This window comes from Coffea eugenioides, chromosome 5, assembly GCF_003713205.1.
Source record: "Coffea eugenioides isolate CCC68of chromosome 5, Ceug_1.0, whole genome shotgun sequence".
NCBI classification, from domain to species: domain Eukaryota; kingdom Viridiplantae; phylum Streptophyta; class Magnoliopsida; order Gentianales; family Rubiaceae; genus Coffea; species Coffea eugenioides.
Genome location: NC_040039.1, coordinates 29,486,985 through 29,514,043, shown reverse-complemented (window position 1 = coordinate 29,514,043; position 27,059 = coordinate 29,486,985). Strand labels below are relative to the sequence as shown.

Below are 27,059 nucleotides of genomic sequence, written 5' to 3'. Positions count from 1 at the left end.
TTTATGGAGCCTTCACTCCTAGCTTGTTAATTCCCCTACTTACATCAAAATGGAATGTACCATGTTCTATTTCGCCTGAGATATGACCCGAATAATCTCTCTGTTTCCGGAACAATCAATATAATTGCAAACTTAGATATATTATCCTCAAACAACTTGAGCTTATCTACTTTATTAGATTAACTTCGGCAAAGTTTAGGTCATTCATGACTTAGGCAGGATGATAATTAAACAATATTACTGATGTAATATAAACTTCATACTTAATTGCACTATGACCATGGTATTACAGTAGTATTTTCATTTGCTGCCATATACAATGAATATAGCTGGAATTATTGGCCAACTATGTGGTTCAATTAATCCTTAGTATAACTACTATAATTATTTTAGTTTTGTTATCTTTTTTCAGCAACTGAATAAACACACACACCCACACACTTAATTAGAACAAACACGGGGTAACTCGAAAGAGCGATCCGAAGGTAATCTACGGGAAACCCACAAAAAACACCCATCCAACCAATTGGTGTCAGGAAGGTGTTCCCATGAACCTTAAATCCAAAGTAAAGATCCACAAAATTTTAGTTTTGTTATTGGCCGACTTAAATTTGAAAGTCATATTTGCCAGGCTGAACTCTTTTTATGACACTCTAGCTCCTCACATCGTGGTTGTTACATTACATATAAGAATGGGTATCTAGAGGGGTAGCGAATGAGTATATAGCACTTGTGCCAGGCCTATGGCTGCACTTTGTGTGTGGCATCATGAGGCTATATTGCCGCAATTAAGCAGCGCTACTGCAGTTTTGTTGAAAAGTTGCACTACACAGTTGCCTTTTTTGCATTGTTTTGAAAATTGAACCGGACTGGTCGGTTTCGACCGATCGGACCGCTAACCGACCATATCTTCGATCCGATTCATACCTCGAATTGACGGGACTTAAAAATTGATAATAATCATTTGAACCTTACGAACCGAATTGAACCGTTAAACCAGCAAATTTTTTATTTTTGTCTATTAAATTGAAAAAATATAGATATATAAAAGAATAAGTTTTTTTAACCCTAAAGACTAATTATTAAATACCATATCCACTCATTTTTTGTCTCTTATCAAATTTGCATCTCTATTTTATATTTTCCTGACTTCCTCTAGAGTCCAAACTCCAAACTTCTTTTTTTTTTTTAAGTTGCAATCTCTAAATCTCAAAACGTGAATTAAAAATTTAAACTCACAATGTCTAATTTCCATGGACGTGAATTTTGAATAATTTTGAGAATATTGTGGTATTTTTGGGTTGGATTTAAGATTATTTTTTGATAGATACAATTGAGAGTGAAATGAAATTTATTCGTTGCAACTTATAATTAAAAATTTTTATTTGTGAAAATTCGAGTTCTTTGAAAATATTAAACTTTTCATCATATAAAGTTTTAAATTAGTCCATTACATGTCTTATTTTGCATATATATATATTTATATAAATTATTTTTTAAGAAATTTATTGAACTTTCTTTTTCTGGGTTTTCTTCAGTAGAGAATTCATAAATATGGAAATTAGTACAACAAGCAACTGACTAACTCTATCTCACAATGTAACCTCTCCTCTGGCACTTGTAAAACAAACAAAAGTGTCCCAACCTTTACAATGAGGACTAAAATATTCTTAGATTATAGAGTGAACACCCGCTTCTTTGTTTGGATTAGCTGTTTTTTGGGTGTTTTTAAAAATTTTTACTGTAGCAGAGTTTTTAGATTATATTTTGAGATATTTTCAGAAAATATTTTGGAATATTTAAGAATAGAAGAGTTTCTAGAATATATTTTGAGATATTTTTTAAAATTTTAAAAAAATTTAAACTAATTTTTAGATTATCTTTTAGAGTACTTTTTAAAATTTTTTATTATATTTAAAAAATTAATTTTTAAAAAACACTCCCATCCAGAAAGGTGTTGATCTTATAGGCCAAGCTAAAAAACGTACTCAAGAAACCATTTTGGAGGTTATTACCAGTAGCCCGTTTGACTTTCTTATGCTCCTAATTTCCGTCTCCGTGCCCTTTCCCCTATGACAAAAAAAGCCCTGCCGGTTTTTCATTTGCCTTAGCTGCCTTCTTTTTCATTTTTATCATGGAATGTGGCTTGTAAGAACACTCTAGTCCTTAGCTACAAAACCTTTCAGCCACATTATTGGCTAGTTAGTACTTTCGAGTATTTTAATCATAGGTAAGCAAGAAATTTTCTTGAATTATGGGAAGCCCATTTCAGCCACATTGGTGTAAATTAGTATACTATTTGCAAAGGTAGCGTGATTTTTGAATAGTTTTCCTTTTCTTTTTTCTTTCTTGGGTTCTTTATTATTTAATGGGCATAAGGGAAAGTAAAGAGAGAACAAATTAATTATATAATGTGGTTTTACAGAAAAGAAAATATTACATTTTTTGTTCGGATTTTTCTGACCAGTGTTAATGCAACAAATTTTTCATTCATACAGTTACATTTATTGCACAGTTGCGTTCAGATACTTTCCCTACTTAATTTCACTATTCAAAAAAGCCAATACTTGGGGCCCGCTCAACCTCCAAGGCAGACAAACGATCTTCAGTTTTATGCCATTTTTTGGTTTTACCAATTAGGTATATATTTAAGATGAAAAACACCAGATAGCTGCATTGCTGATTTTGACTGAATATTTAGAATGACCACCTCTTTTCCTACTAGAAATTTTGGGCATTTTTAGTCTCCTTTTGGTGAAATTGCATTGTCTTGGGAGAATTGCTAGATGGTGTGGCTGGCGATTTTTGGCTTGTTGATATTACTCTGGGCAGTTTCTTTAGGCAAAAATACACTTGGGTTCGTCCTTAAATTCCAAGACCACCTTTCTGAATGATAATGGAAGTAAGATCACTTTTTAATCTGTAAAGAGTTGGTTCTCAGCATAGACAAATAGTTTGTCTGTGTCATTGAGTTATTGTGTATTTGAGGAGTGAGTGAGCTTTTAATACTTGGTTTTGGTTTTTGCAATTTTAGGTTCTAGGGTGCCTTCGAGGAAAAATGTCTTGTTGGTTATTGCACACCCTGATGACGAGACAATGTGAGGTTGAGAAACAAAATTCTTGTGCTGTACTTTTCACTGAAATTATTTTATTTGGACTACAAGCTTGTGTTGGATAGGATTTGTGTAGCATGCTCTAGATTTTAAAGTGCTATTCCTTTCCAAAAACTTGTGCTTTGTTGAAAATGGTTTGTTGGATACATGATAGAGATTGAATCGTTACACTGAATAAATTTATGGTAGAGAACATTCTGAGCATTGGCTGACTTTGATCTCATGTATAAAATTTGTTTAGGTTATACGCTGGCAACATTCCCTAAATAAGGAATGCAATACTGCAAGGGAATTTTTTTAAAGCAAATGTTTAATACTTTGTATAATTTATAGAATAGTTTCCTTTCTTTTTTATTCAAATATTAAGAATCACAAGAATGCGGGTTTACTATATGCTTGTAACAGTACTTAATATCTATGCAGGTTCTTTTCGCCGACAAATCAATTACCTGACTTCAAGGGGCCATGATGTGTATATTCTGTGCTTGTCAACTGGTAATGCACTACTACAGACTTGTAACTTCCTAGCTGCTTATATAGCTAGGACATTTAATTGAGCCAAGAAACTTCCTTTGTCTCCTCTGCCATGGCTCATGTTTCAGTTAGGGTGGTTAAACTGGCTAGGCATATAATGATAAACAAGGCTGAGTGTACTAGCAAAGACAAAGTTCTGATTTGACTAGATGTGTAATCTTACTACATGGGGAATGATTTTCTGGTCGTGTCCTGAACCAGGCAATTGCTTTGCAGTGCAAAAGGTTGCAGCTTGCAGATGCAGAAATTTTTAATTGATTTGTCTCCTTGATAATGGGGATGGGTATATGTTTCTAATTGTATGATTTTTCTAATTACATTGGCTGTAGTCTGAGTCCATTTTGAAGTTATTTTAATGTGGTAACAAGTCTTCTGTATAAGATGGCCTTGGAAGTTCAGTAGTCTTGACACTGTCATCAGCAGTTGGTTTTTCCAATATAAAGGTTTCAAAAGTTGTCCCTTTTGTAGGTAATGCAGACGGTTTTGGGAACATCAAGAAAGAAGAGCTATACCGAGCATCTGCTGTCTTGAAGGTATTTTGATGTTGAATTGGAAATCCTATTACTTTGGCCTCAGTATGTAGCTAGGTGGCCAGACTAGGGATCTCTTACATCCATACCAGCCACTTTATTTTTGGGGTCTGTAGTACTATGTCAGATTTCTATTGTCACCAGATTAATGTTAGCATTCTACATACTATCTAGATGTACAGTTCCATGGTTGATATTTTACTTGGGCTTTGGTCTTCTAACTGATTGGAAGTATTTTATGCATTGCAGGTGCCATCCCATAAGTGAAGGTTGTGGACCACCCAGATCTGCAAGTACTTGTCTGAAGTATCTTTAGAGGATTTGATATTGGTCTATTGTTTTCCTTGTGACATATTATGCCAAAGATTTAATAGAATTGGCTTCTGCATGTAGGATGGTTTTCACAAGGTCTGGAACTGTAACTTATTGGAAACGATTATTAAGGAGGAAGTTGATTCTAATGCCATTGATGTGGTAAGCTTTCATCTATTTTATTGGCCAACTTCTTAACTTCTAGCTTGTTTACTACTTAGTGAAATTTTGTGGCATGATCCGTTGTCATGCTGAGGAGTGCCCCAGTGTACCTGGTAATGTGAATGGTTAATTCTAAGTTATCTAGAGATTAATACTCATTTCACTCTCCTTTTGGCTTCTCAGATAATAACTTTTGACAATTATGGTGTTTCTGGTCATTGTAATCACTGTGATCAACATCAGGGAGTGCTAAGTAGCTCGTGACTTATTTGTCCTATTACCATAATCACAGTAATGTAATCACTGTTTTTCTCTGGGAGATAAGAACCATGTATTTGTTGATTACGAAGTCTGAATTTTGGTTTTTTATAACAGAAAGCTTTTGCAAAATTCTTCCCAGCAAGTTGAAGCCTGGGAGCTTGTAAGTTACAATATCTTTCTTGTGGTAGCGGAGAATTTATTTCTTTGATGGTTGTTAAATTATTCATGAGCTGCTCCAACAACGACTTAGTTGTACCAAGAATAGCGAATAGAATCAGAGGCCTTGTTTGTCACAGTAGAGTGACCTAGTCTTGTAGTTAAGTATGTTATTATGACATGCAATTTTGAAAGAATTTTTGCTCCTCCTCTCTTAACTTCCTTCAGGAAACCTCATCTTGCAAAATGTTTCTATTTATTATTTTCCCCTATGTCCTTCAGCCCTGCCTCTTGGCCCTCCCTGATTCCTCCTTTTTCTTCCCATGCACAATCACAATTGTTTCCATCCACTAGACAGTCACCCTTTCACTTCTTTTTCCCTGCTATGATTTTGGATTGATGTTGGTTTTATCTCTTGGTCTGATCTTTTACGTGTGCTTCCCTTGGAACCTTAGATCATATGCATTTTCTTCTGATTTTATTGCATTGTTAATGCTTAGCTTCTGGGAGGTGCAGTTTGAAAATAGAGTGTGAGACTTAGGGATGAATGGGATTTGGGAGTAGTCTGTCATTAGGTTTAGATTTGCTGGTGGTGGCTGGGCAGCAGAATCTATATTTTTATTTTCTGTGTGGAAGTGTTGCCTCTTGGCCCTCCCTGATTCCTCCTTTTTCTTCCCATGCACAATCACAATTGTTTCCATCCACTAGACAGTCACCCTTTCACTTCTTTTTCCCTGCTATGATTTTGGATTGATGTTGGTTTTATCTCTTGGTCTGATCTTTTACGTGTGCTTCCCTTGGAACCTTAGATCATATGCATTTTCTTCTGATTTTATTGCATTGTTAATGCTTAGCTTCTGGGAGGTGCAGTTTGAAAATAGAGTGTGAGACTTAGGGATGAATGGGATTTGGGAGTAGTCTGTCATTAGGTTTAGATTTGCTGGTGGTGGCTGGGCAGCAGAATCTATATTTTTATTTTCTGTGTGGAAGTGTTTTATTTGTTACTTGGAACATATGAACATACATACAAGTTGTAGCTATTCAGCTATTTTCATTCTCACCAGTTGAACAGGACACTGGTGATCTTAGCATCTTGTGCATTTGACCATGCGTCTGTCAAGGTCCTCCATCTGTTATTAGACCTTTTGTTGTAAATGCCTTCCTGTTTCTCACTTTCCTCTTAAGATTTGTCCTAAGGAAGCGACGGGGCGTTTTATTTTAGTTTCATTTTCTATAGCTTCTACAACCTTAAATCATGGGTTTTGTTGTTGTAATACCCAGGTCAGTAACAACATATTGCGCAAACACAGTTGACCAGTAGATATTTGGCTGTCCATTTTATTCGCCAGGCAATGTCTAAACAGAGAAATGCAGTCTTTGCTGCAATGGCTCGACCAATGGATATGGTATGCGTGCTACTATATCCTAAAAGGAATAAAAAGGAGAGTTGGCTTATGAACAGTAGTCATGGTCCCCTATGGACACCTGGACTAGGTGGCTAAATATGGAATATCAGGTGAACATTTGATTTGTTGGAGCTAGGACTGAGTTGGGATGTGCGGCTGGTAGGTGATGTGGCAATGTGATTTTACTAGCTAACCCTTATCTCCCAGTTTTACCTTTTAACTAGTTATTGATGTGAGCTTGTAGGCTTCGCTATTGCGTCTTTTCATAATGCTACAGTTGGATGCTAGATTGAGATCCATCAGTGTGATTGGTTTCTCCATCTTCTGTTCCAACCCTATCGTAAATAAGTCCAAGAACTTCTCCATCATCTATGAAATCTAAAACCAACCGAATTATGCAGAAAATTTAGAGGCAATTCGATTAAAAGCTTGACTCTCCACATGGATAGCAATCGGTGTGTACAAAGCTCAATACTCCCAAGATGTTTCAATTGTCAAACAGAAATTCCAATACCCTCCAAAATACATGTTCCGTCTTCCCTCCATTTGACTCCTCCGCTGCTTAGTCCCAACTCTCTTCTGTCCAAAATCTTTTCGAAGCTTTCAAATCATCTTCTTTGGCACTCGTTTCTTTTTACCCCCTTTTTTCCTTCATTGTTCTTAAAGTAATTGAGATTATAAATGGTTCAAATTGTGGGTATTTGATATTGCAACAAGCTTATTTCAAATGTGCATATGAGTGCTTTGACAGAAGAATAAAGCTTCAGGAGATAAAGAAGCATTGAAATCTCCATGTTCTTCAAGCTCAGAATCGTATTGAATGTGAGATGGCCAAGTTTGTGTTTTCTCACCTCTGGCAAAACTCTTTTTTCTTTCTAATTGATTCATTTATGTTTATCCTTTTGTTATGGCATTTAAATTATACCAGGTTTCAGGCTTTTCCAGTTGTTCTTCTGCTCTTAGATGCGCATTGGATTCTTCTAGCATTCTTTGCATGTATATTTCTGATTTATTGCTGGGTCCAATTACTGCTCTAATACTGATAGTAGGGAAGATAAGGCCATTGGGGTGATTTTGGGGCAATTCCCCAATGCGTATTTGTTTTCACAGCACACACTATTTTCAAGTACCTATTGTTTTGGATTTTTGGATTAGTTTTTATTACAAATTTTTGATCGTTTATATGCTCTAAATTTGAACCTGGAAGATAATGCTTATGTCAGGTTCTTAATTATTTTCGGTCAAATTTTTATCCACCCTTGGAAGCTGCTTTCTTCTTTACTTTGCCTGCCTTATTTGGTTGGTTGGGTTCAAGTATTTTGTGTCCTTAGAGCCAAATATGTTTTTAATCTTTTGCTGGATTTCTGCTTTTGAGGCCTTCAGACATAACGATGAGTCCAAGAAGTTCTTCCATTGCATTTTGGTAAACTTGAAATTTTGTCTCTGTTTTCAGCATTTCATTTGCATTCTGCAGTTTATTTGCTGTTTCTCTTTCTCCCACATTTAGTGCTTTCTTATTAGTCGAAATTTAGGATGGAACTTGCCAAACTATCAAAAGAAACTGCATAGTAGCTTGAAATTTTGCAGGTATATACTATCATTCTTAACCAGTTTTCCTTAAAAGGATTGCATCATTCCCCATCTTCCAAGGGACTGAACCTCTTACGTAATAGTCATTTTGCATGACTTAGTTCAAGTCAAAGGATAAATTTTCCTTATACTCTATGTTTCTGTTGTTTGATAACACCACTTACTACATGCTAATTGTTTTAAAAGGCTTGATTGGAAAGCTATTAGTTGGGTGGTCTCACCCCCTACCTTAGGGTCTCTTGTCACCGTTGAAGCTCAAAGGAATGTAGTTTCAGGAATGCTTAATAGTTGCGAAGATAATGAACATGATCAATATGATATTTGTGGATTAAATAATGAAGTGACTGGTAATACATGTGCTCCACATATGTGATGCATGTTCAAAATGTCATTTATCAATTACTCGAAGTATGTAATTATAATTCTCTAAAGTGACTTTTTGTGAATAAAATTTGTTGAAGTTTGTGTTTTGCTCCTTTATGACCCCAATTTGCTTCCATCTATGCTACAAGCCCGTACATGTGCCAGCATGTATTGATACTGATTTTACCTGTGCACCAACTGCAATCGTTTGTAGCATGTCATCTTCAAGATCAGTCGGTGTGGCAATACATGAAGTGACAATGGTGCATTTATGCTTTTAATGCACTAAAAGAAATGCTGGAGTTTGAAATCTGACGTTTATATGTTGACGGCATGAACAAATGCTGGAGTTTTGGGTAGTTTCTTGAGACAAGATACCATATCTGTGTGTTCAAAGAATTTGATGAGAATGCCTGGAGAATTATTACAGTTTTTGACCATGTATACTTGCATGGATTATACTCTTTCTGGGCACCGTCATGCAACGCGTGAGGTCCAAATAAACTAGTTCACATCTAATTGGAGGTAGAACAGATTAATATCTTTTTTTCCTTGCAAGATCTTACATGATTTTCCTTAGAAGATATTTTTTTTGGGTATATTTACATTTAATGTTATTCTTTTTTTCCCTCTAACTGGCTTCAATAATCTTTCGTGTATTCTCATTTGTCTCATCTTAATTGCCAATGCAGGATTTGGAAGCTTTTTGTGTCATTTTCAAGCTACACTTACGCAAACACTCTTAAGATGATGAACTATTACCATTAGGCATACCTACGAGCAGAGCACGGAGGTGGCTATGGTCTCGTGGTTAAGGTTGAGATCTCAAGAATTAGAAATCTTAGGTTCAAATTCTCGCAAGAATTAGAAGTTTAAAAGTAGGAAAAAACAAATTTAAAAGTAGGCATACCTCCAGCATATATGTCCTAATCATCATTTAGAGTTATTTAGCTCTGCTAAATGTAGAAGAATCTTTAGTACGAGTATTGGAGACATTAATCCTAGGTTTGATGGACAAAATTAAATTTACTCCGATGCTAATTGCTATCAATGTCAGCTTTATATGTATGATTTGCAGGGATCAGGCAATGTGTTTTGCTAGGAATGTCCAAATATATGCAATGGAGGACTTTGGCCTCAAAGTCAGAGAGTCTACCTTGTTTGGAAAGCTAATTTTCTCTAAAAAAAAAAATTTTTAATGTTTTTTATGAATAAATTTTTCAATCATCTTTATCTCACGTACATCAAATCACTACAGTACATTCTTTTACAAAAGCTTGACGAAATTTTTTACAAAAACTCTAGAAAATAGATTCCTCTTGTTTGAGATATTAAATTTGAATAAAATCTACCATTGCCTCGCATTACTAAATGTGTTTGCGTAAATAATTAAATTTGGTAGTGATGCATGGCGATGTATTTGTTGAGTGTTGGATTTCGCCTCTTGGTTACGAGTGGATTAAAGGATTTGGAGAAGAGTGTAAGGGTAATTGACAAGTTTAAAAGTTTGAAATCTAAATTCTTTCCCAATATTTTAAGTTATTCAATCATTAAGTTTTAAATTTGATATATTTGAGTTAATGCATATTAAGTTATTGATAAATGAATAGTTCATTAATTATTTTTTGACGTAAATTGTGCCAAAAAAATTCAATGTTACTCATTTAATTTAGATGTTTTATTTTTTGTTATTCAATACCTCTAAAAATATTAAAATTTGAATAACTTAAACTGTTATTAAATTGTTAAGTACTAAATTTGATATATTTAATTTGAGTCTATATTACGTTAAGTAACTTATATTTTGGAGCAAGTTTTGCCTAAAAAATTCAATACTACTTAATTAATTTAGATGTTCTTTTTTTTTGTTATTAAATGCGATTGAACATATTAAAATATGAAAATTTTAAATGTTGAATTAGATTATCAAACAAGGTTTAAAACTTTCATGCATTATTACAACTTTGGGCGGAAAAAGTACACCATATTCCTATTTAATCCCTAAAGCTTTTATTTGAGTCAAATTTGTATAATTTTCTTAATTGGTGATTCATTAGGTTATTTCCTAATTAAAAGTCAAAATTAGTGATAAATAGGACTATATCACATAGTTGGAGGGTATTTTGAGTAGTAGATGAGAAGGTTATACAAATAATTCTTGAAATTTCTTTATGGTTTGAGATATTAATTAGTTATTATTATTGGATTCTTATTATTCTTCTGTATTATTATGTAATTAATTCCCTCAATCTCCATAATTAGGGATTTTTATTTTTATTTGTTTCGTAAGTTTCCCAACAAACAAGTGAAAAAAGCCTTTTTTTTTGTGGAACTTTGGTCAAGAGGAAGCAAACCATAACAATCAGGTGGAAACTTTGGAACTCCATGATTTCCAATCTAAATTCTACCTCATCCTAAAGCTTGCTCGCACCCGTCCCACATCCCAATGGATGTAAGAAAAAGTTTTATTGCCTAATTGCAACATATGGCCTCATTAAACAATGGATCTTTCTTTCTTGTCAGCCGTTCAATTATATGTACTAATTTTTTTTCAAACCTTGAATCCGGCAGCGAAAAGAATTCTAAGAGCTCTCCTCTAATCATCGGAGTGGTTTCAACAGTTTCAATCATGCGTACTCACAAAATTACTTTTATCTGTCACTAATTATTGTACAATAAAAAAAATTAAAATGATTTGGGTAATGTTTACTTGATAAAGATTGATAAAAGTCAATGTTTGAATATGAAGTCTTTTTCCCATATTGAATAGCAAAATTGTATTGTTTTTCAAATAAGGGATGCACTACAACTGTGCACTATATAAATAACTTTTCATTCGTCAATTTCACAATGTGATTTTTTGTACCCATAAAATTAGTATATCATTTTAATTAGAAGCCGTGTCCACTACAAATTGTATGAAAATAAAGATTAGAATCGTTTAAATCATATTTACTTGACAAAAGTAAATATACTAACTGGAAGCTATTTTTGTGTTGCTGAATTGCAAAGTTATTCTTTTATTAGAAAGGAATGCACTCAATAGGGGGGAAACAACCTTTTCCTCAGTCTATTTAAAAGTTTATTTGCACACCCCAAATTATTGTATCTTTGGCTACTTGAGATTTTTTAAACTAACCAATTGCATAAAAAATAAAAATTAGAACAGTTCAGACTATTTACTTAATTTTATTTTCATTTTTAAGGAATATATTACAGAAAAAAGTAATATTATTTCTTGATTTAACAATTTTTTATTTGTATCTATAGCTATTTGAAAGGCTTTTTAGCGAACCATTCACATAGTAATGAAATTTTGATGCGCTCCAAGAATTTTACTTGATAAAAAAAGAAATATATTGGCAATAATCCATTTTCACTACCGATAGTAAAAAAATTACAATACTATATACACTAATCATGTATACACTAATATAGTTGGATGCATGACACATGAAAAATTTGGATTTCAAATTCAAAATTAAATTAGTTATCATGCATCTAGTTTGACAATGCATACACCTTTACTACATAGAAGATTAATCCAAAAAATTATAGCACCACCAAAAATGGAATGCACTCAACTAAAGAAAATAACTTTTCTTATCCTAAAGAAAATAACTTTTCTTTCACAATTTAATACCTTCAATTATCTGTACCTGCTAATTAGTGTATATTTCTCTATTTAAGAACTTCTTTCTTTCTTTTTTTTTTTGCTAAGAATTTGTTTGAAAATGAAAATAAAAATTTGGACCACTTTTATTAAATAAAAGTAAGTGACTGTTAGCATGCCATTTTGTATTAGGGAACAGTTGTATAGTGACTCTCTATGACCAAGAAATTATGAGTTGAAAAAATAATTACTTATTTTTTGGATAAATTAATTTGAGTATTCAAATTTGCAAACCTACTCAATCTTTTACCATTCAAAAATATTTTGCACCAAGCAATTGTATGAAAAGGAAAATGTTCTAACAAATTTTACTTGATAAAAGTAAATGTATTGTCAAGAACAAGTTTTCCTGACAAATTGTAAAACTTTGGCCTCTACTTTTGCAATCTCAAAAGCAAAATTGTAATGTTATTCAAATAGAGAATGTATTACGCTGATTGAAAAAACTTGTCATCCCTAGCTTAGGTATTGAAACTCATAAAATTAAGACATCGTTTTAATTGGAAGCTTTTATCATAACTAATTGCTCTAAAAAATAAAGTTTATAACATATTTAGACCTTTTTTTTACTTGATAAAAGCATATACATAGATTATAAACAATTTTGTATTGCCAAATACTAGCAAAGTTGCGCCCTCAGTTAAAAAGGAATGCACTATATTTTTTTAAAAAAATCTCTATTTAGTAGTTTAATTATTTGTAAATACAAAATATGTAGCTATTTTTTTGTACTATAACAAATAGGGATGGCAATAGAGACGAGCACCCACTAGAATAGAAATGAGGCGGGAATGGGCAGAGCGGGGGCGGGAGCGGGAGCGGGAGCGGGAGCAAAATATTTCCTCCCGTCTTAAAACGGGACAGGGGATGGGGCAACATACACTGCGCTGTCCCTGCATAATATATATATATATATATATATATAAAACAATCCTACATTTTGTTTGGATTGTAAATTATTTGAGATATTTTTACTGTAACACTTTTTGTGATGTGATGTATGTAAGATAAAAAGGTAATTGAAAAAATAAAAAGGTGTATTGGAAATTGTAATGATGATGTAAGCAAATATATTTGACCAAATAATTTGTTGTCCAAACAAACCTAAGTTTCCTAAACCTACACCTCCACTTACAATTTACAAAGGCTCACTTACAATTTACAAAGGCCAAAGCTGGTCATCTGCCGCACCTTTGTTCGTCTGCCTTTGACTGCCGTTCAACGCACATTTTGTTTGTCTCGACCAATGATTTTGCGAGGAACTTATAACCTTTCTGTGATTAACCGATGAAATTTACCACAGGTGCTCCCTCGTTTTCACCGGTTTCGTTCCCTCCTTCGCAGCCACCGCTGTCGCCTCCCATTCCCCTCAGTTGTAATCACTACTCAACTAAACCCATCCTCTCTGTCTAAATCCTCCTAAAATTTTACCCAACCCAGAATCCCAGATCGAGCGAGGATGAATTTGGCCGGCAAGTGATCGGAGGTAAATCTTCATCTTTTTCTTGCTGATATCTTCGTCTTTGTTTTCCTTGTGCGCTTAAATTGTTTGATAATTAGGAGCGAACGGGTCTGTCTCTGTTTCTGGTTCTAGGTTTTTGAGTTTCCAATCAATATTCGTTAAATCAAAGCTTTTGGGCTGGCTAATTAACTTGAATTATTGGGGTTATCGCATTTCATTTGCCTGTGGCTAGCTGCTGTGACGACTAGGTGTTGTAGGTCTTTTGTTTGTAATGCTAATATTTCTTGCTTACTGATCGTAATAGTTGCAGCAGCTTGCGCATGATTGTGTGGGTTGGATGGGAGGGTTGGGTATCGCAAGTGAACTGAATTTCTGGTCTAGTAGCAAGTTAGAAGAGCATTTCTGTGGAAAGCACTGATTTTCCTGTCGACTTCTTTTGCGCGAGGATACATTATAGTTTTTCTTACATCATTATTCCTGTGGGCTGTGGTGTAGTGGGATATTTTTTCTTATCTCTTGCCGCTCTTTCTCAGATTTTCCGTTAATTTTCTGCTTGCATTTCACTGCCAAATTTCGCTGCCAAACGAGAAAAGGCTCAGAGGCATTTCACTGAACCAGTGGTTTCCTTTTTTTGTTGATGGCACTTTCTTCTAGCGGGGGACCGCGGGGGAAACAGGGCGGGGCCGGGGGATGGGGGGAGTTATTTGACAATGGGGCGGGGGACGGGGGAAGGATCCCCTGCCCCACCCCCGCCCCATTGCCACCCCTAATGGCAAATCAGCTGTGCACGAGATAAAACAGTAAATGCACCATAAGTACAGCATTTTGTACCCGGAATAGCAAATTAGTACTCTTATCAGCTAAACACCAAAAAATTAACCTTTTTGGTTTTCTTGATTTAGTAGTTTTAGTTATTTGAATTGGCAAAATTACCCCCCACACACGCACAGCCCCTATCACGACATCCCCTCCTCCAAATCCCAGAGAGCCGCCGTCTGCCTCTCTGGCCGATCCCTTCTCGCTCTCCCGAACAAAGAGTACGGTTGAAAGAATTAAATCCAAAAACAAGGAAGTTTGAAGAATCTAACTCTAGACTTCACGTTCTTTATTGCCTCTTAGTTTTATTTCCTTTCAATATTTCTTGATTTTTTTCCTCAACGTTTGCTCTTGGTTACCATCTAAAATTTCACATGTACTATGCCAGATTTTCTATCTATGCTTTCTTAGGAGACAGAGGCTGTCAAGAGAAGATCATTACCAAGAAAAATTGTATGTGATTTTGCTTCTTTGAGTTTCAGTCTTCCAGATATCGGGTTTTTCACTATTATTTTTTATTTTTTGCACGCATTTTTAATAGTTCTCATGTTACTTATTTGTCCTTTTTTTCCTGGCCATCTACAGCACCTATACAAGTTTATGTGATTTTCCATTCTGTATGGGAAAATTGCTTGGTGTATTTTTTGGTTGTTTTGGATTCATGGGTTGTTCAAATTTTAGCACAATGTCTTTGGCTAAAAACTTGGTGATTATTTGATTATTTTTGTGTAACATTTTATAACCTTCTTTTTTTCTCATTTGTTTCCGTTTTGCATATGAACAATTTATTTTTCCTCCTATTTATTGTTGTTCACTTTCGGGTTGAATTTTATAGGGGTAATGGTTCGTTTAGTACCAGTCGGTCTAAGCCTTGGACTTTTAGCATAGTTCAGCTTTGGACAGGTAAGCTGTTACACTTTATTTAGAAAAATATCTTAGTCAAATGGATGTGCGTGTATGCTAATAATTAGTAGATATCTCTGTCGATTAAGTTTCTGTTGATTATGAGAAAATGATTAAGTTTCTGTTGATTATTAAAGAACAGTGATAGGTTTTTGGAGCTTGTAGAAATTTTATTCAGGTGAGTCTTATTTTGAATATTTTTTACGCCCTCATCTTCAAATGTTTTGATTTTAAATGATAAACAGTTTTTTTTTCAATTTTTGTTGCAGGAGAGGGTATTGGACGACAATCCTGATTTTCATGTCCTTTAGAATTGCCATCCTCACAATTCTCAGTGCTGATCTTTCTGTATAAATTAGAGAAGGTCTGTTGCTCTCTCTTGTACTTAATTGTGTTTTGGTACATTTCAATGCCAAGCTAATAAGTTCGTTTTGTGCTTTCTTTTTTTTTGAATATTTGGCTTATGTTTGAGGTATTATTGAGGTAGATTTAGCCCGAAGTTGAGAGTTATGGTCCCTTTTGTGATTTATCCCTCATCCTTCAACTGGTGGATTATGTTTATTAGATTTAATGACCCATGGTTTCTTTTTTTTTTTTTTTTCAATTAATAAGACCTTTGTTCGTTAAATCTTTTGCATCTCAAGAAAGTATTTTTGTGTCACCGATTTTTTGTTTATCTGATTTTGCATTTTTATGTTATTGCCTTTGCACGAAGAAAGATGACAACATCATTATTTTCTGTTCTCCAGGGATACATTCTTTTGAATTTTTTTTTTAATTTTTCCTTTTTTTGGCTGATAATAATGTTGTTCTTTTGATTTCTTTATCTCAACTCTCAAATCCTTTGAATTTTTTCTTTTTGTCTTGCAATTGCTTTTGTATGAAGAGGATGAATTTATTAGGGTTTATCTGAAAAAAAAAAGATGAACTCTTTCCAGTAAATAGATTCATCGAAAAAGAACATAGGATATTCAAAATGCTATCTGGCTAATAGTATGAGTTAGTAATCAAGGGGCTCATACCTAATTACCTCAATTTCTTTATTTGGACCCACTGGAAGCCCAACATGTTCCTTTTGACTTTGTCCATTACTGAATAAAGTACATAAGACTTTCATTCAAAGCACATGGTACTGTCATGCAGGACAAGCTTAGGAAGTTAAAACCTGAATGAGAAACACACTTGGCTTGAATGACTTAGTAAGTGTTAAAGGCTTTTACTTTAAGGTACTTTCTCAGGTTCAATTTCCTTCTGTAGAGATGACTAATTACATTGAGTGTGATCTAGATGTAAAACTTTGAAAAAACATTCAGGTGCTTAGTGCTTCGTTCCTATTGTTTTACTTCCTTTTGTGATCTTACATATGCTATGCCAGATTTCATGGTGTAACATAAGAATTATAACTATCTTTATTTTCTACTAAATTCCAAATGTTTGTTACAGGTTGAGATATTAAGATTTGCACCATAGTAGAAAAGGATTGTAGAAGTTGTTTTCTCAAGGTGAATTTTATTTAGGGGCTTTTTTTTTGAACAAAAAAAATGTTAATTTGTTTAGTGCAGATCCAAGGTTTCGTTTTCCTTTTTTTCCTAATAAATTTGCTCTTGCCAGTGTTGTTTATTCTAAGTCTTTGTTAGATGAAGGAAGAAAAAATAAAAGAGGTTACTTTTCTTCATTAAGCCATGACGGTATGTTTTAATGCCCTTTTTTGTGTGTGAACAGATTTCTCCACCTGCAGTTACTGTAGCTTTCTGCTCTCTTAACCCTGTTATTAGTCTTTAGAAAAGTGAAGATGAAAATTTGTGATGGCATCCTATTTCCTTTAGATCCAAATTTATTTTCTTTTACTTTCTTGCTTTACTTATTCCATTTTTACTGTTTCGAGTTTTTCTTTTGGGAATCATACACTGCCAGGACCTAAAGTTCAATTTACTCTTTCCAGAATTCAACTCTGCCATATTATTCGTTGTACATTTGCTGTTCAACTTGTAGTTTTGCTCATTCCCTTTGTCTATAGATGTTAGCCTTGTTTTTTAGATTTTGGTTATTTGTCAATCTTATTGATGGGTTGCAAGATTTGCTTTTCTTTTGTTTATGAACTCAATATTGGCAAGGAAAATAAACTAATTAGTTTTCTTAGGCAATTTGTAGTTTGTCTTTTGTTGAAATTTATTTCGGTTGGGAATGCCAACCTGGTTAGTTACCAGTGCCACTGGTAATGAAGCTATTTTTTAAGCTTGTATTTGTGATGATGATGATCCTTAAAGAACATCAATCAAGCCATCAATCAAGCAAATTTCACAACTTTTTAGTTGTTTATTAGGGGATGTAGTTTGATATTGCCAACTTCAATGACATTTCTTCATGAAGTTTTCATGTTAGACTGGATGTATATTTTGTCAATGTAGTGAGCTTTACTTTTTTATTCCATTTGATAAAACAATAGTTTGAACTCTGAAGACACCGTTTTGTCACAAAATAAACAGGTATAATTGATGTCCTTTGCTCATGTCTTTACATAAATCTTGCTTGTCCTTTTTCTTTTGCTAGAGTATGGTTCTTTCATTACATTTTTTGTTGATTTTGTTCCCAGGGGATTGGCTTGAGTTATCATATTTAGTGAAAGTTAGTTTGATTTGGTTGGATTGAAAAAAAAAAATGGAACTGCCATGCTATTGCACTTGTGGACCTTTCTACTATTATTGTGCTTAGATTGCGAACAATCTGAGTCTGTAATGCTTAATCTCAATTAACTTTTTGTTATTTAATTAATCTTACTTAGTTTTTTGTTTTGGGGTGTTCTTCCCTCTCTCTTTTTAGTCTATAAGATTTTATGTTTATTTTCTATGATGCTAAGAGTTGCTGGTACAAAAATTAAATGGCATATGTTGTGTTGAGAAGATTCTAAGTATGAGATAATGGCTTGTTTATCTTATCATAGACAAGAAAGCACATACAATTCTCCAATCCTTATCGTTTTGAGTCCTATATCTCTTGCTATTCTGCAGCCATTCCTATATTTTACAATTATATGGATTTCTGGCCCAACATATTTTAGTGTTGTTTATAAATTCCTGTTGAATTTGTTCATGAGCAACACATTTTTGGTGTACATAGACAATGTAAGGCAGCATTATGCGGTGATGTATTAGTTTCAAACTAATGACATTGCCATTGCTGTCCAATTAGTCAGCAAAACAAAAATGACTCTGTCCTTTAGCAACCTGGTTGAAATTGTGGCTTCTCTTCATTGCTTAATAAAATTGCAAAAAATAATTGCAAAGATTTTGGTGCACCTTTATGTAACTTTTATATTTAATATCCCAATTTGAATAATTGGACATTTCTGGGCAAGCCTGAAAATTATCATCTTATCGTCTTTGTGCTACTACATTGCAGCATAGCATCAAGATCAGGGCAGCCTCATGCGTTGCGTGAGGGCAACTCACCTAGGATAATTCCAATTACAATTACGATTCTGAAGCTTCAACCAAGCATCCCCTTAGTCATTTCATTCAGGGAAGAAGTCTGGCCCGATGGAAGTGGAGGCTAGTTTTAGGGTGGTATCTCGTATTCATTGCCAAGCAGTGCCGTATTGCAATCCAATCTGCAATTATCAAACCTTAAACCTCCATTTTCCCTACCATCACCGTCCTCCCCACCTCTCAAATGCTTCATTTCACACACTCAAAAACTGCTGCTGCAAAGCTGCTGCAAAAGAGAGCAGTACCAAAGCTGTAGAAAAAGTAATGGCTACTTTTTTTTCTTTTCTAATTTGATGAAACTTTGATAACATCATGTTTATTTAACTTCTTCCTTGTTGCAATTACAGTTCTTTTGTGTGTGTGTTTTTTTTTAAAAAGGGCAGGTGGAACTTGGAATTTTTTTTTTCAAATAAATTTTTGTGTTCTTATTATGGGGTTTCGTTAGTGAAATTTTATTGGGTTTTTGTGAATTTTTTTTATAGGGAAGGAAGATGTCTGCTGATGATTCACATGATTTAAAGCTCTCAAGCTTAACAGCTCTGTGTCCTCTTGATGGACGTTATTGGGCTAAGGTCAAGGAGCTAGCTTTTTTTATGAGTGAATATGGTTTAATTCGCTTTAGGGTTTTAGTTGAGGTATGTTTCTAATACTGCAATTCTTTAACTGGTAATATTGCTAAATTGCTTCCCTGACTTATAGATAATTCTTGCTGCAAACCATCTGGAATGTACTGTTTGAGTTTTCAGAGCATAATGAAAATTGTTGGTCACCTGATTTCACATTCTGGTTGGAAGTAACTTATCTAATTAGTGTTGGCTTCAAATAAAGTAAGAGGAAAAAGGGCAAAATGGGTGGACTAGCAGATACATGACATGACTTACTTTAAATTTTTTGGAGCTTTACTTTCTATACTATCTTGATTTTGAACTTCAGAGCACAGAAATCATATTTTTCTTTTTTGAATCTTTTTTTGGCTTTTGCTGGAAGTTTTATTTTAGTCTGTCTGACAATTCTGTAAGATTGGAAGGAAATGGAATTATTAAAATTTGATCCTTGTGTTGTTAGTCATGCTGAATTTGGCTGCTGAAGCTTTACTTCGGGAATTTTAAGAGTAGTAGTGATTCCTACCACAAAATGCTGTTATGAGGAAGGAAAGTACCAAATTTTCTCTAGAAATCTGAATTTGAAACTTAAACAGTTATTGATCATGCAGCCGAAATATTCTAACAAGGAAAAAGAGAGATTAGTTTGTCATATTATATTACACTCTGTATGTTGATGGAGACTGCAATGGTGGAATGATGTTAGATAGCGCTGGATCTGGATAGTATTATCGATTTGTGGTTTTTATCATGTCGAGTGGTGTCCAAAACATAAATTGTCATCTACCAATCCACAGAGGAGTTTTACTTCCTGTATCTGCAAATGTGGCATGACATGAAATTCTGGCCATCCTAACTTGAGATCTGTACGAGGGCTGTTGGCAAAGTGTGTTGGTTTATCTATGTGGTGGGATAAATGTCTCAGTTCACGAGCAGAGATCTCTTAGAGGGGACCCTTTTCTCTTCAGTCATATATATTGTGTGTGAATATGGTGAGGTGAGCTATGTACACACTTCCAAGTTTACTGTGCCAATCTAATAAATTACTTTGCAACTCTAATTCTCATGCTAACTTGATCATGCTTATTCTTTGAATTTGGATGAGCAGTTTTAACACTTTAACATCTCACCAATGATCATGAGTGTTTCATGTCCTTTATTTCTTTCTTTGCCTTGCTGTCATCTCTGCCTTTATGAATTTCAAACAAAATCATAGCCAGAAACCCTTTTTTTTGTAGGTGAAATGGTTGTTAAAACTTTCTCAAGTTCCTGAAATTCCTGAGGTTCCAAGCTTCTCTAAAGATGCTGAGACTTATCTGCAAGGCTTGATTGATGGATTTAGCTTGGATGATGCCATGGAAGTCAAGAAAATTGAGAAAGTGACTAACCATGATGTTAAGGCAGTGGAATACTTTTTGAAGCAAAGGTGCCAGTCACACCCAGAGATAGGAAAGGTGTCAGTTTGGAACCTTGATGTTAGCTGAATGGAAATGTCATCCTTCCTTCTACTCTATTCTATAGACATGACATGATGGCCTCATTAGGACTCTCAGTTCTTTTGATTTCCCTGCATGATGTTTCCAAAGAATTATGGAACCCAAAATAATATCTGTGCATGGTTTGCATATGTTCAGTATTTTTCTTGTCGCTTGTCTAGGTGCTCGAGTTTTTCCACTTTGCCTGTACGTCTGAAGACATTAACAATCTTGCTCATGCACTTATGCTGAAAGAAGCTCTTTCTATGGTGATGTTACCTGCTATGGATGAAGTGATTTCAGCCATAAGTGACATGGCTATGGAAAATGCTCACATTCCTATGCTTTCTCGCACCCATGGACAGGTAACAATCACTTGTTCTTTCTTATTATTTTAATTTTTTTTTCTTTGAGCCTGAGGGGGTTCGGGGATTGGGCGTGGGAATGCAACCTGAGTTATTCTACCCTTTTAAGGCACAATGAATCTCCAATATATTTTATGACACTTATTGCTGGATCTGTTTCTGATTCTTTACTTTTCAAACAGCTGAAAACTCGAATGAATTGTTCACATCTGCCATTTCTTTGCAGCCAGCTTCACCTACAACCTTGGGAAAGGAAATGGCAATTTTCGCATTCAGGTTAAGTTGGGAAAAGCGGGATATTTCAAAAGTTAAAATACTTGGGAAGTTTGCTGGTGCTGTTGGAAACTATAATGCACATCTTGTGGCGTATCCTGATATCAATTGGCCGCAAGTTGCGGAGGAATTTGTGACATCTCTTGGAATTGATTTCAATCCCTATGTGCCGCAAGTACTTTTCCTAAACTAATCATGTTCTGGCTCAAATTTTCTCATTTCCTGTCCCTTATTTTTTGTCCTTGACTAGTTTATTAAAATATATTATGGGATCCTTGTCATGTTTGATCCTAAGGCTTGGTTTTGGCAGATTTAGAAGCTTATTCTTCAGAGGTATTTGAGTCATGCATTAGGCCACCCAGTGCTTTGAGTTGCCACTTCACTATTAGAATTACCAATTGGTCTTGCCTCATTTGAAAGTTTTAATACTGGTTCCCAATGAATGATCTTCTGGTTTGATGACAATTTCATGAAAATAAGTATCATGGTTTATGTCTTTGACATAATGATACTATTCGATACTTCATGGTTTTGATTTAATTATTCTGCAATGCAGATTGAACCTCATGACTACATGGGCAAACTTTTTCATTCTATAATCCAGTTCAACAACATTCTAGTTGATTTTGATAGAGACATCTGGGGATATGTCTCTTTAGGTTACTTCAAGCAGGTCAGTGCTGTTTTTTGTTGTTTTAAATCTTTTGTTTTCAATTTTTGTCTATGTTCTTATATGAACACTTTTCTCATTTATATATATGTACACGTGTTTCATGTTTACATACATGTTGTCTCTTGATGAAAGATTGGTGTTTGTACATGCTTTTGAGCAGATAACTAAAGCTGGTGAGATTGGGTCTTCTACAATGCCTCACAAGGTTAACCCAATTGATTTTGAAAATAGCGAAGGAAATCTTGGAGTGGCTAATGCAGGGTTGTCCCATTTAAGCATGAAGTTACCTATTTCACGCTGGCAGGTAAATGTGCAATATTTTTTCCTTCTCAATTGTGTCATCTTCAGCTCTATGCAAATATCCATTTCATCATTGTACTTGGAAGTTTTTACCCTGGCTAGGGATGTTGTTACTCAATTTAAACAAAGTTGATTAGACACTGTTTTAGATAGATCCCAAGGTTGTGCTTGATATGTATGTGTAATTACTTTGGCTTGTGCTTTATTTTTGTAGTTGCACTTTTTTCTGTTTAAAGTTACTTATTGATTTCTGTGCTTGTCATTTGCAGAGGGACTTGACTGATTCTACTGTTCTGAGAAACATGGGTGTAGGTTTAGGACATTCTCTGCTAGCCTACAGGAATACATTAATGGGCATTGGGAAGCTTCAGGTATTCTACAATAGTTCTCTCATTGATGGTCAAGAAATATGAGTACCAGAGGGGTATTGAATGTTGAGTATTGTATATAAGAAAGATGCTTGTGTGGAATTAGTAGTCTCATGCTCATGTTGCTTCATTGGTGTGGTATGGCTGATTAGGAAATGAAGGGGGAATAACTAGTCAAAGAGATGATGTCTTGGGATCTATTCACAGGGAATAGTTGTTAGTAAGCTTTATACTTTGTGAAGTTGCTCAATCAGTTTTCTCAGTAATTGGTTTTTCATGATTACTAGTTCAGAGGGAATAGCATGGTAAGATTCTTAGGGTCTTCAGTTAGAGTAGTCTTTGTGGTGGCTTTCACAGGCCAATTGTAGAACATAGTTTATTGAAAAATGTTGGGTTGCTTTAGTATTTTAGCTAGGGCTTATCAGAAGGCGAAAGTTGTTTGAGAATCGGATATAGGCCATGGATATGTGTCATCTTGGTTTGATGCTTTGATTATCAGTGTCTCTATTCCTTGTTTTCTTCCATTCTTCCTTCGCAATCAAACCCTGCTAAAAAGTTTTATTTTTATTATTCTAAAAAGTTGTAGTTTGTTGATTTTTGTCGGCTACCTCAGCTGGCAATTGGTGGCCTCTAATGCATCTAACATCTGTACTAGAAATGCATTTCTGACAATACTGGAATAATAGCTTCTTGTGGCAAATTCACTGTGTCTTTTCCCCTGACGAATCCATTCTAGAAGGAAGCCATGTACTCTTTTCCATATATTTTCTTTTTCTATTTTTTCTTTTCTCAGATGAAAGAACCAAAGCAGTTTTATCTTTATTTAAATATTAAGAACTTTGCAAAACTGGTAATTGGGCATCATTTTTGTTGCTTCTAATTTGGCTGGTTTTGTTTTATTGTAGGTCAATGAAGCTTCCCTGAGTGAAGACTTGGACCACACGTGGGAGGTGCTTGCAGAACCAATACAAACTGTGCGTGAATATCTTCATTTGATATCTTCTAAATAAATTGATATTGAATTTGTGCTTTCAGTTACTTGGTGTCTACTTTCTTTGTTGCATGTTTGAGGAGTTGGTACTCAGTAACTTGGCATATTGATGAGATGTTGGTATTATTTGGCATGCTGGGCAGAAAAACTGTGTAGTTTTAGTCCCATAATTTCTCCTCCTAGCAAGATGTTGGTATATAACTTGACAAAGTCTTATAATGTCTGTGATGGAAAGATCCCAAGTTAAATGGGCAAAAGAGTTAACGGGAAAGATTCTAGTACGAATTTAATTTCTTATTACATTCAGACATCTTTAATGAGTTCTATATAACTGTTAACACCTTCAGATTTGAAAAAGAACTATATAATTAGATCATTTTCCCTGAGGTCAACTAATAGGGACTCCTGTACTGTCTTCATGGCTATGGTTATTGTCTACCTGAAAGGAAAAATATTTATAGGAACTCTTTTAATTGCTTTGAGCTATAACATATAATTGATTGACTCGCAGTTTTTCAAACTAGGAAGAGTGCAAGCAAAAGGAAGAAAATGAAGAAGACAACTTAAGGAAGATTTGGAAAGGAAAATTTTAGTTCTTTATATAAATAAACATAAAAGACTGAACTACGTAGAACACACTAAAAACACATTGACAGCTGCCTTCCATCCCTCTGAGGAAGGAAGAACTTGCCTTTCTACAGCAACAGGATTCTCTGCTAAATTTGAGTAATTTCTGAGAGCAGAATAAGTCCAATAGTTTATCTAGTAAGAGGATTCCTGAGCTCTTTACATAGACGATAAAAGCACACTCCTAAAAGCTGCCAATGATGAACTTGCACTCAGTTGTTCAATTTTACTTTCATGACACACGAGCCCAAAATATTATGCACCCTCTAGAACACCGACATGTAATAGAAAAGCAGGGAACTCCCTCTTCACTAACATATAGAGACCTGAAGGATTTGTGGAAGTGTCTTTCATTTTTTAAGTTCTTCTTTTACTTGGTTCAGGGTATGCTTAACACAGATGAGTAAACACTAAGTTTAATCTGATTTGTAGTTTGATTTTTACATGCGAAGTGCTGGGTTTGGAAGTCATTGTCTGGGTGTTCATTTGGGCAAGATGGATAGAGCTAGAATACTGAAGAAGTGATGACCTGTAAGATTCGATAGAGGAAGAAGATTGGGGAGGTTTATATGGGTAAGGGGTGAATGTGGGTTGGTCTCGAGAGAGAAGGCCTAGCTAGGTGGTTGAATAGGTTGATACCGTGATGTGGAGGCAAACAGATAATCTGTAGAGGGTTGGATTAAGTACTAGAGACAAGTCCCTATCGTTTGGAAGTGATCCAGATATTTTCCCCTAACAAGAAATGGTCTAAGGTGGCAGTGGGGAGGAATTTTTCTAGCATTTAAGTGACTAATTCACAATTAATTTGGTACCTTTTGAACTCACTGCAGTTTTGAATGGCTGACTGTTTACTGTTTCTTCAGATTGTGGATGGTTTTCATTTCACTGTCTTCAGTTAACTTTATTGCTTTTGTAGAATCGACTCACATGATAATCTTTTTGGTTTGGTCTTTAGGTCATGCGAAGATATGGTGTCCCAGAGCCTTATGAAAAACTGAAGGAGGTAACAAGAGGAAGAGCGGTGACCCAAGGGAGCATGAGAGAATTTATTAAGAACCTGGATATACCAGGAGATGCAAAGATGATGCTCTTGAATTTAACACCCCAAACTTATGTTGGAGCAGCGGCTGAATTGGCAAAAAACATAAAGACAGCCATAAATTTAGTGAATGGGGTTAGGTTCTCCTAAGGAGTGGGGAAGTAGGGTGAAATTTAGTGCTGATTTGCTTCGACTTCACAGCTAAGTTGTGAGAAATTATTTCATACACATTTGTTTTTTTTCATTTCTACTAATCAAATCGAGGGACTACTAAGCACTTTTCTTGAAATTTTGGCACGAGAGTTGTGTAAAATAGGCTTTTTTCTTTCCTCAATATGCACTTACCCAAGATGTGAACTTTCTTTTGCATTCTCTTGTAAAGAGAATTGTAATTGAACTTTTCATAGTTCGAGCTTGAGTTGAAATTTTAAGTTCAAATTTGAGCCCAATTCGAGCTCAATTTGAGACTCGAAAATTTTATTTAATTTTTCAATTTTTAATATTAAATTATCACTATTACATATATAATATCTAAATAATAAAATAATGCATATATAATTTTACATAAAATATACAAATATTTTAAAAATTAAAAATTATTCGAATCGGATCAAGTTTTAACAAGTCGAATATCTACAAGTTTGAATTCAATTTAAAACTATAAATGAATTTTAATTGAACTTGAGTTCGTTGAAAATTGATCTCGAATCGAGTATTTAACAAGTTAATTTTAAAATATTTGTTAAATTCTCAATTCGATTATAGCCTAAGTGGGAATGCCTGGTAGTTGATTCATCGCGTTTTGGATTGTGAAAAAAGTTGCTAGTCACATGAGCAAAGATTTTGGACCATCACCGTGTATAATTACTTTTGAAAATTGATTCTTATACTATAGACTTTTTTCTATGCTACAAAAATGCTATAATGAGAAAGAGTTAATGGGATCCCTCTCTAAAGTGAGAGCTTTCCCTCTCTAGTAGAGACCCTCTCTCCGGTGTGAGAGCAAAAAAGCGTTTCACACACTCAAACACACTAAATTTTCAAATTTCAAAGCAAACAGTCCAAATTTCAAAAAACAAGCCCAGGCACCGAACCAAAAACCGCCAATCTTTTGTGCAAGAGCTATCCAGAGTACATACTATCATGCTGCTAGCAAATTACCAAAATCGTGTTTTCAGTTCTTAGTTTTAGTGGAGGCTGTCTCAGAAAGGGGATGCATGTCCATACTCGGTTATCTCTTTATTAAGCGCAGAAAGCCTTGATATGTCGGTTGTGGGGTCATAAAGGCAGCTCAACCCCACTTTGTGCTTCTACAAAAGAAAGGAAAAAAAAAAAAAAAAACTAGTTTACCGTCTGGACAAGGCTTTTTTGATTCATGTACTGTTTTTACATACGGGTTTTTTATCCTCTGTTTTCTTGTGGTAAATGCAGGTGGCTCTAACTCAGATACCTCCAAGGAATGGGCAAATCTGATTAAAGCGGCTGAAATTGATACAGGCACCATTGTACAGCACCACAGTATGGCGGAGAATCTTACAAAGGCTTTCCATAGGTTCGATCTTAGCAGCAGAGAGAGGGAA

The 27,059-nt window shown here is 34.7% G+C and overlaps 1 protein-coding gene and 1 pseudogene across 6 annotated transcripts; both read left to right on the top strand.

Moving 5' to 3' along the window:
• Window positions 1–692: 692 nt before the first annotated feature.
• Window positions 693–7,546, top strand: LOC113771350 (annotated as a pseudogene).
• Window positions 7,547–13,273: 5,727 nt separating this feature from the next.
• LOC113770623 (adenylosuccinate lyase-like) lies at window positions 13,274–25,897 on the top strand. Of its 6 annotated transcripts, none has more exons than XM_027315140.1 (15): window positions 13,274–13,586; window positions 14,767–14,831; window positions 15,214–15,281; window positions 15,551–15,645; window positions 16,725–16,783; window positions 18,681–19,027; window positions 19,249–19,401; window positions 20,607–20,822; window positions 21,026–21,208; window positions 21,435–21,656; window positions 22,038–22,154; window positions 22,315–22,458; window positions 22,724–22,825; window positions 23,728–23,796; window positions 25,396–25,897. In XM_027315140.1, exons 6-15 carry the CDS (start codon window positions 18,818–18,820, stop codon window positions 25,627–25,629), a joined length of 1,650 nt encoding a protein of 549 aa, XP_027170941.1. In that variant the 5' UTR covers window positions 13,274–13,586; window positions 14,767–14,831; window positions 15,214–15,281; window positions 15,551–15,645; window positions 16,725–16,783; window positions 18,681–18,817; the 3' UTR covers window positions 25,630–25,897. The 6 variants fall into 6 exon arrangements, with proteins under 6 accessions (XP_027170941.1, XP_027170942.1, XP_027170943.1 ...); XM_027315141.1 differs by lacking the exon at window positions 16,725–16,783 and adding an exon at window positions 16,425–16,480; XM_027315142.1 differs by lacking the exon at window positions 16,725–16,783 and having other exon boundaries at window positions 14,790–14,831.
• Window positions 25,898–27,059: the final 1,162 nt, after the last annotated feature.